The sequence below is a fragment of the Parasteatoda tepidariorum genome, chromosome 5, assembly GCF_043381705.1.
Source record: "Parasteatoda tepidariorum isolate YZ-2023 chromosome 5, CAS_Ptep_4.0, whole genome shotgun sequence".
NCBI lineage: Eukaryota > Metazoa > Arthropoda > Arachnida > Araneae > Theridiidae > Parasteatoda > Parasteatoda tepidariorum.
The window spans coordinates 88,185,530-88,194,828 of NC_092208.1; the positions used below are offsets into that span (position 1 = coordinate 88,185,530).

Genomic DNA, 9,299 nt, shown 5'->3' on the forward strand with positions numbered 1-9,299 from the left:
TATATATATATATATATATAATATAGAATTTCTCATGCGAGTCTTTCTATATTAACTAATAAGCTGAAACATATGTTTTTTATCATGTTTAAAATGTGGAAGTCGGTCTCTCACAAAGAGCCATTGAGCCAGATAAAAGATTATTTTCTGAAGTTAATGGGCAATAATTCGTAGATAAAGAAGCATTAAGATAGTCCCAAAAATTTCCCACCGTCAGAGTGGCGATATCCTTTTAGCGAATCAAAATCTCTAAATTTTATCAATTGAATGACGTTTCAAGAAGATAAGAAGATCCTTGCAACCACTCCCTTTCAGAAGCTCACTTTTTAAAAGCTCCGGGCAGGCAAAAATGCGTGTCTTTTTCATATTTTCCATGGCTAGATAAATCCATATCCAAATAATCCCTGAAATGGGGAAACCATAAATGTAAATATCCCACGAACACTGTTTTCCATACTCCATATAGCGTAATAAAATGCCTTTTTATCAGAAGCCGCCTAAGTCTCTTCAATTATCTAGCCTTTAAAGTCATAACATTACGTATAATATACAACAAAATAAATAAATACAAGAAATATATATATATATATAAACATATATAAACAGTGAAACCTCCAGGAAAGACCACCTCTATTTGCGACCACTTTTGGGAGGCACGAAATTTTTTCCATGGACGAAAACCTTTAACAGTGACCATTAAAACCTCTTCCAGCGCTCGGACAAATATCTGCACCAAATGCGGAAAATTTCAAATAAGGGAACACAAAAAAATATCAAAGCAAAATATTTATCAAATAAAATGTATTCTAAATAATTGTGTGAGTTCTTTTTGCCGATACAACCTCATAAGACAGTCAGAGTGCACTCAATGATTTACTTAGAGATGAAAGTTAAATTTAAAAAAAAAAGTTATTTTAGAAAAAACAAGCATCTAGAAAAAAATACCTGAATGTTTATATTTGTAACTTTAACTGAGATTTCTCATACTATTATACTTATAGTTTAAACCTTTTAGAGATTTGAGTGACCGATAATAAATTACGAATGAAAACAAGTATATATGAGCACCCTATGACAAGAAATAGAGTAAAAGCTTTTAACTGGTAAAGATTATTTCGATTATTATTTGCAATAATTGCAATAAATTTTCGTAAAGTCAGGTTAAATATACGATATGTGGAGATATGGAAATATTTACTAAGAACTCATTTTTTGTCTCATGTTTTACTGCTATAACTTTGAAAATATTCTATCGAAATCAAACAAAACTTTTGCAAATAACAACTTAAGTGATTAATGCAAGTCGTCGTGCATCAGAGCTGTTATAGATTGTTCCAAAAGAATAAAGATAACTGCTCGAATAATCAATCACTCAGTGACTTTTAAGCAGTCTTATGACCCGGCTCTCCTTTTCTTTTCTATCTTTTTTTCTCTTATTTTTTGTCGTCTGGAAATTTCAATCCTTAAAAGTGTTTCTTGAAAAGCTATTAAACTATTACAATAAATTCGCAAATTAAAAAAACCGAGAGAAAAACATCACTTTAAATAAAATGGAAATAATTATTCATGGGACGACCCGGTACCGTTTGATACACAGACCAGTAACGGTAAGCTGCCCGGGAGTTAGGAACCATTGATTTAGGGTATTTCCGGTGTTTATTAACCCGTATTTATCTAAAAAATAGTCTTGAAAGTGTTTTTTAACCATCACTGATTATGCATAAACATGTCGTACGCTAATTTAATTAACCTACACTTCAAAAAATAACTGTTTGCTATGTTTTAGGCTAATTGAAAAAGTCTCTAGCACCCTTTGATCTACCTAACAGTTTTCAGGCTTATTTAAGTGAGCTCATAAGGCCATTTTAGGCTAATTAGAAACTACAATTATATCAATGATTTCTCAATTAGCCTAGTTTCTTTCAGACAGTTTGCAATAATCGATTCTTATCTTAATCCTTGACTACAATTCTTTCGCAGGACCACCCGTTTTCAACGACGACTTTTCAAACATAACTGCGAAAGAAAATGTGGTTCTGAAGGTCCGGTGCTCTGCCACTGGTGATCCTCATCCTACCTACGAGTGGTATAACGAAGTAAATCAAAACTTGTTACGTTGTCTCTCCTTAATATATATATATATATATATATATATATATATATGTAANAAGTCAAGTTTGAATCTGCAACATATATAAGTTTGAATCTGCAACTTCAGTAGCAAGTTTGATATACAAGAATATATATATATATATATATATATATATACACACATTAAGCAATTCAAATTAATATTTAAGATAGAAAAAAAAACAATGATGCTTCCTAAATCAAAGAGAACCGTAGTAGGGAGGTGGAGCTGAAATTCTCAAAACCTGTTTTATTGCAGGATGAAATGGAGATAAATTGGAAGGTGCATGAGAAACATCTTTAAATTTCATCAAGCTGTCAAATTGATTTTGATGTTTTTCAATTTAGTCTTGATTGCTACTAATTTGAAAGATTTTCATAGCGTCCATAATTTTTTTTCTATAAAATATTAACTCGTGACCTTAATTTCTATACTTTTCAGCATTTGGTGCAGATGTTTGCCCCGTCACTGGGAGAGATTTTATTGGTCTTTATCTAAAGGTTTTATTTAACATAAAGTATAAGGAAAAATCTCCGTGCCTCCCAGAAGTGGCCGTAAGTGGACAGGGTCGCTACATCTGAAGGTCTGCAATAATTTAAAGTTTTCTCCCTCAATTAAACTGATTTTGATGATTTTAATCCCCTCTTCCAATTATGATTCGTTAGATTTTTTTAATGCTCAATGTGCGACTTAAAATATGTATTTTTTGACAGGAAGTCCTAAAATCCATATTCAGATTAAATGTGGTGATTATGGAACGCCATTTGAGTTATATCATTTAGTAAGAAAAAAAGTTAAAAGTTGTAACAAAACTATTATTTCATCAGTATTTCTCTATAAGTGATGAAATATGTTCCCATCCGCCATAATACCTTAAAACTTTTAAATATGTGGGTGATTCTCCAAAAACCTAATAATATCATGCCCAGTGGCGTGGCTTAAGGGACGGGGGAAAAAACCCCTTCCGAAATTATACATTACATAATTAATAAGCTATTGTACGGTAAGTAGGATGTAGATTTATAAATTTTCGTTATTGATTTTTTGCAATTTAAACATTTAGAGAAAAATAAATTGTATAAATATATTTATATATGTCAGAAGGAGATAAACGCCCTCCAAACATATGTCAAAACTATGCCCCTGACTATGTCCAAACAAAATATCACAAGATTGGTTTGATATAGAAAGTTGCTATGTTTTAATACATTTAAAACACAATTTTTCTCATATATATGTATAAAAAAAATGATCCATTTACAATTTCCTTAAAAAAAATTTAAATTAACTGGAAGTCACTCTCCGGATCTGATTGAAACTTATTTATAATTTTTTCATCAACATTTCAATAATTAAAGTGGTATTAGTAATTTATCTATGAGGACTGTTTTTTAAGTAAAGGCCGTTTGAAAATAAAAAAACAAACTTTCTTGGAGAAAATTTATTTTTTGATTCTACATAAGTTTCTCTTTTTTTTTCAAAATAGTCGCCAAGTTTGCTTAAACATTTATCAATACCCATGCAGTAGACAGGCTTTTTGCCGGCTAAAAACACATCACTAACCGTATTTTATACGGGGAAGGCGATTTGTTAAACTTGAGCATTTTAAAGACACAAAACTGACCATACAGGTTACCTGCGCAGCTGTAACGGAGTACAGTAGTTCCCAAGGAATGCCGGGACATGACGCAAGCACTCGTTGCGACGCACGCGTCACCTATTAGTGTACACAACAAAACCACCCTTACTTAATAAACAGCCCTCGTATATTTGAAGATGTAAAATAATTCTTCGATCAATTACTTAACTTGCCTAAAGTTTGCCCCTAGGTTTTCAGCCAAGGGAATTCTTCTATTATTTTAAGAAAATTTTAAGTCTTGCTCCCCTGTAGCATTGCTTTTTTCCCACCATTATGTTGGATTAATTTAACAGCTGATGCTCTTATCATAGCTTTGAAGTTTTAAACCGAGGCGTGTAACAGGCCTGTACCGATTTATTATACAGGACAACGTATTTTCAAAAAAGAACACAAATTATAATGTATAATATTCGGGTGATTCTAATAGAACTTTCTTAAGCTTAAATCTGCTTATAGAGCTTAGTAACAAGCCTTATATTAAAAAATGTCACTCTAGGGATATGCAAAAATATAACATATCAATAGTGTGAGCTCTTGGCATTTTTTGAATCAGATGATTGACTTAGCAGCCAGTATCGTAAATGTGAGTTCCCTTTATTTTGCTCTTGTTAAGTGCCTTATAAAGAGTAAGTACGAATTTTTTAAAGCACCCTTTTGGTTTAAAGAAATTGTGAAACGAAATTGTCAAGTTTTTGGAGAATCACACAGAAATCACACGGCAGAAAAGAATATCCTCTTAAATTAAACTTAAAATCCATTCGAGACACTCTAATTAATTTGAATATAGGTCAAAATTAACTATTACAAGCCACCATGGTGCGACTAAATATGAAAAAAGGACAATTAAAAATTTATTTGTTAATCATCATTTTTTTCGTTAAAAATGAGGTCAACGTGCATATGATAGCAAATATATGAGAGCAAATATCATCGATATCTGATGTCGATATTCGTTTGTCATTTAGTTGATTCATTGAGTACTTCAAATTCATGCCAAAGATTTTTTTTTTACCGTCATTGAACAGCCGACCCAATTTTGGGTTTACGACTACTAATGTTCAACCTCGTAGCCTTGTAAGTTTGAACCAATCCAGAAGACAAGGAAACTCCTGGATCAGTACCCCTAGAGGTATGATAAATCATGCCAAAGATTAGAATGACTTGTTTACTTCTAAGCACACTGATGGATATAAAATCCCAACAATAAGAAAAAATTATTCTAGAGTAATAAAATTCCAGCAATGTTTTTGTTTGACATATTTAATTGATTAAAGTTCCAAGATCACAGGTTAAAGCATTTAAGAAAAAAACCATTCCAACTTTGAAATACTAGTACATTAATAACCGATATAACCACCAGAATTTTGAATGCAAGCACGCATTGTGTCAAACAGATGCAGTAAGTCATTTTGTGGGATGGAGTTCCATGTCTGTTGCACTTGGTCAGTCGATACGGGGATAGTTAATGCTGGTTGTGGATGACGCTGAAGTTTTCATCCAATGATGTCCCATACGTGCTTGATTGGAGAAAGATCTGGCGATTTAGCAGGCCAAGGAAGCATGTCGACATTCTGCAGAGCATTATTCTGGGTTACAACGGCAGTATGAGGGCGAGCGTTATCCTGTTGAAAAATGCCCCCTTGAATGCTGCTCATGAATGGCAAGAAAACAGGTTGATTCACTAGGTTGACGTACAAATTTGCAGTCAAGCTGCACTACGAGAGTGCTCCTGCTCTCATAGGAAATTGTTCCCCAGGTGTTGGTCCAGTGTCTCTAGGCCAATCGATCTCCACTCTGTCCTCCAGTGAGTTCTAACTCGACCCCCCACTCACGTCGTTAGGGAGAGTGGTTTGGAGTGAGTGGGACGCAAGCTACAGTGCGTCTCGCTGCAGCTCGAATTTCTGATGCAGACTCAGTACACGACGGTCTGGGAAGTGCCGCGTGGTCTTCTTGAAGCAGTACCTGCCCTTGACCACTCCTGTCAACAATCATGCACCGTGGACACAATTCTTCCCAGTCTTTCTGCAATATCGCGGAAAGAAAATTCACCATTCTCGTAGCCCTATGCATATTACACGACCCTATTTAAAGTCAGTGAGCTGTTGATAATGTCTTCTTCGTCTTCTTAAAAGCATTATTGACTAACAACAACTCACTATGTCAAAATTTCACGAAAAATAACGCTTACAAACTGTAGAACATGTATTTAAAGCAACCCTGATTTGCATGTTCACAGTGGCGCTGCTAGCTCCAAACTTATGCGTCAGGTGCGAAATTTGAATAGACATCATATTTTAGTTGTACAAACAAGCTCACCAAATTTAATTTATCTAGCACAATTCCTTCTAGTGTTGGAATTTTTTTTTCCGTCAGTGTAATTAAGCCTTATTTATTTATTTAATAATTTAATTTTTTGTGCAATACATGGTAAAAAAGCAAGTTAAATTCCAAAAGAGGTATATAATATATCCGGCATTGCATGCTTTTTCCAGTTTCACAAGAGTATTGACGCAACAGTAACTGACTAAAACATATGTATATCCAAGCGCATTAAACGTTTGTAAATACCAAAAGTGTTTTTCTATGTTTAAATCAGGTAATTTTGACATTTCCGACTCGTATCAATCAGGAAAACCAAAACCATGGAAAAAATTATTGAATTGAGGTTGCCTTACTCACCCAATATTACGCTATTGGATTTTCATTTATTCCGATCATGGTTATATTTTTTAATTGGCCAAAAATTTAGAAATTTGGATATCGCCCAAAATGCCCTCTCCAGATATCTTTCCTGTCCTCCGAATACCATAGTAATTTTAAAGTAAACATTTCATATTTCATTAAAATACACGTAGTTAAATTTTTAAACTATAATTTCTTCACACGCTCTACAAGCTATCAATCAATGTTTGCATTTGGGGAGTCAATTAGTTTCGCATAGTATTAAGTACCGAGTGTCACAAAAAATGACCGAGCAATTGAAAAAATAAAGGAAGGAAAAAAAAAATAAATGAAATTTATAAAAAATGGTTTTCTGCGTTCTTTTTTGGAAACGAGAATTTACTCTCAGTAATTTTCAAAATCTTGCAAATTTTATTGCTGACAGCCAAAACTATAAAACAAGATTTTCTGTTGCATGGCGGATCATTCCGATTATTAAGTATTAACGTTTACGATAAAGTGCTGCAATCAGTGATTCTGCAGATTATTTAGAAAATGTGCAGATTTTCTAGGCTCATTCGTTAAAGTGGCAAAAAATAGTCTTGTTTCTCAAACAACCTAGGTAACCTGAAAACTATTTAGATAATCCATTACCTATTCCTTCCTCTTCTTCTTTTTGGCACTGCAGCTCAGATCAGGCCAACAAGTTGCCAACGGAGTCTGTCAGATGTTTGTTTTGTTTTCAAATTAGTTACTTTGTAGTCAAATTAGTAAATGTTTTCAGATCTTTTTGAATGCCATCAAGCCCAGCTGTAATGGCTTAGGAGGTATAGCGCTCACCTCCTATTGAGGTGAACCGTGTTCGAATCCCGGCAATGGCTGGTTGATTCGAACTCCACACCCGGTTCGCACTGACCACAGTCCTGACGTAAAATATCTTCAGTGGTAGACGGTTAGAGTCCCCTTGCCGCCAGGCCTACCATGGGAGTTTTTCGTACTTTTCCTCCCCATGTAACGCAAATGCGGGTTAGTTCCATCAAAAAGTCCTCTACGAGTTTAATTTCACCCAATACTTTATCCAGGAGTTTCCTTGTCTTCTGGATTGGGTTCGAAATTACAAGGATGCAAAGTTGAACATTAGTCGTAAAGTGAAAATTCAATCAACTGCTCAACGACGGTTATACAATAAAAGAAAAGGTCAGCAAGCCATCTGAGAGGTGGTTTTCTCCGTTTTTCAGAGCCACCTGTCTAGTTGTTTAGGATATGTTTTCTCAATGTCCAGCTTTAGCCTCCGTAGAGGACTACAGGTCGCATTAGTGATATACACATCTTAATACTCGTTAAAATGAAAATAAGATCTTTTCTGTAACAGTTGAATCATTTCTGTACGCTCAAATTTATACAGTGAAACCTCCAGGAAAGACCACCTCTATTTACGACCACTTTTGGGATTGACGGAATTTTTTCCATAGACTTTGTATTGAAAAAAGCCTTTAGGACAGACCATTAAAACCTCTCCCAGCGACATACAACCTCATGTGGCTGTTAGAGCGCGCTAAAACGATGCTATCGATGCCTTACTTTTAGAGTTAAAAGTTAAATTAGAATATAGAAAGTTGTTAAATTTAGAATGTAGAAAGATATTGGGTAAGCATAAATATCTGGTTTCCTAAGAAGCACGCAGCAAATCTTATATTTCCATTCTTTTCTGTTTTTCTTTCATTGATTTGTTTCTTCTTTCAAATCGATAATCATTATTTGATACACGGTAGAATCATTATACTCTGCTGATTCTATTTTTTTTTTGTACATCTTGTAGCATTCTAAGACAGTGGGTCCCCATTTGGACCCTCCCATTTGGGTTGAAAATGAGGTCGATAACGGGACCCTGCTTATCTTCAACGTGACATCTAAAAATCATAGTGGAAGCTACACATGCGACGCCAAAAACTCACACGGACTGAGAAGCAAAGTATTTGAGATCAACATCATTGGAGGAGGTAAATTTAAAAAAATAATAATATATATCCTGTAAACAATGATGTTCGCTATCAATCCTCAAATTCATTGTACAGATTAGAAGAAAAAGCTCAGCTTATGTGTATGGTGGATAATCAGCAATTCGACTAAAAGTCCATCAACGTACACTCTAAATCTGTCTTCAAAACCTGTCAAAAAGTCCTCTAAATACTGTGGAAGTTGTGACTGTTGGTAGGAACCACCGTCGTTGAGCAGCCGACCCAATTTTCGGGGTTTACGCCCACTAATGTTCAACTCGGTAGCCTTGAAATTATGAACCCAATCAAGAAGACAAGGGAACTCCTGGATCAAGTGTTGGAAAAAAATTTGCCTTCGTGGTGGACTTTTTGATGGAACTAACCCGCATTTGCGTTGAGGTGAGGTGAGGAAAATTTTGAAAACCTCCCAGGGTTAGTTTGACGGCATGGGAACTCTAACCCTTAATCCGTCTACTATTGCGAATATTTTACATCAGCACATTCGAATCGACCAGCTATCGATGGGATTCGACTCCATTTCGCCTCGTTGGAATTCCAACGCTTTATAACCCTCAACCACCAAGGCTCAAAGTCTTTTATTTGTAGTTAAGAAAATAACATAATTTTTTCAACATTTAAAAAATGATTTTAAAAAAATTTGGTGGATGTGACACCAGCTCGCTCCGCTGAAAAATTCTAGTAGGTGACATACATATTTGTTTTTTTTTTCCTTTAGAAGCAGATATTTTATTTAAAAAATTGTTTTATAAAATAAGCAATTTTTATGTAAGAACATATTGTTAATATGCTTACCGTAACGAAATAAACGCTGAAAAATAATCAATAGTATTTGTATATATATATATATATA

General features: G+C 34.4%; 1 protein-coding gene across 1 annotated transcript in view; it reads left to right on the plus strand.

Moving 5' to 3' along the window:
- Nucleotides 1-9,299, plus strand: part of LOC107445407 (immunoglobulin superfamily DCC subclass member 4-like) — a 21,390-nt gene that overhangs the window by 2,548 nt on the left and 9,543 nt on the right. Inside the window, exons 2-3 of the mRNA XM_043039674.2 lie at nt 1,981-2,096; nt 8,251-8,431. Coding sequence (XP_042895608.1) covers nt 1,981-2,096; nt 8,251-8,431 — 297 coding nt within the window. The remainder of the gene's footprint in view (nt 1-1,980; nt 2,097-8,250; nt 8,432-9,299) is intronic.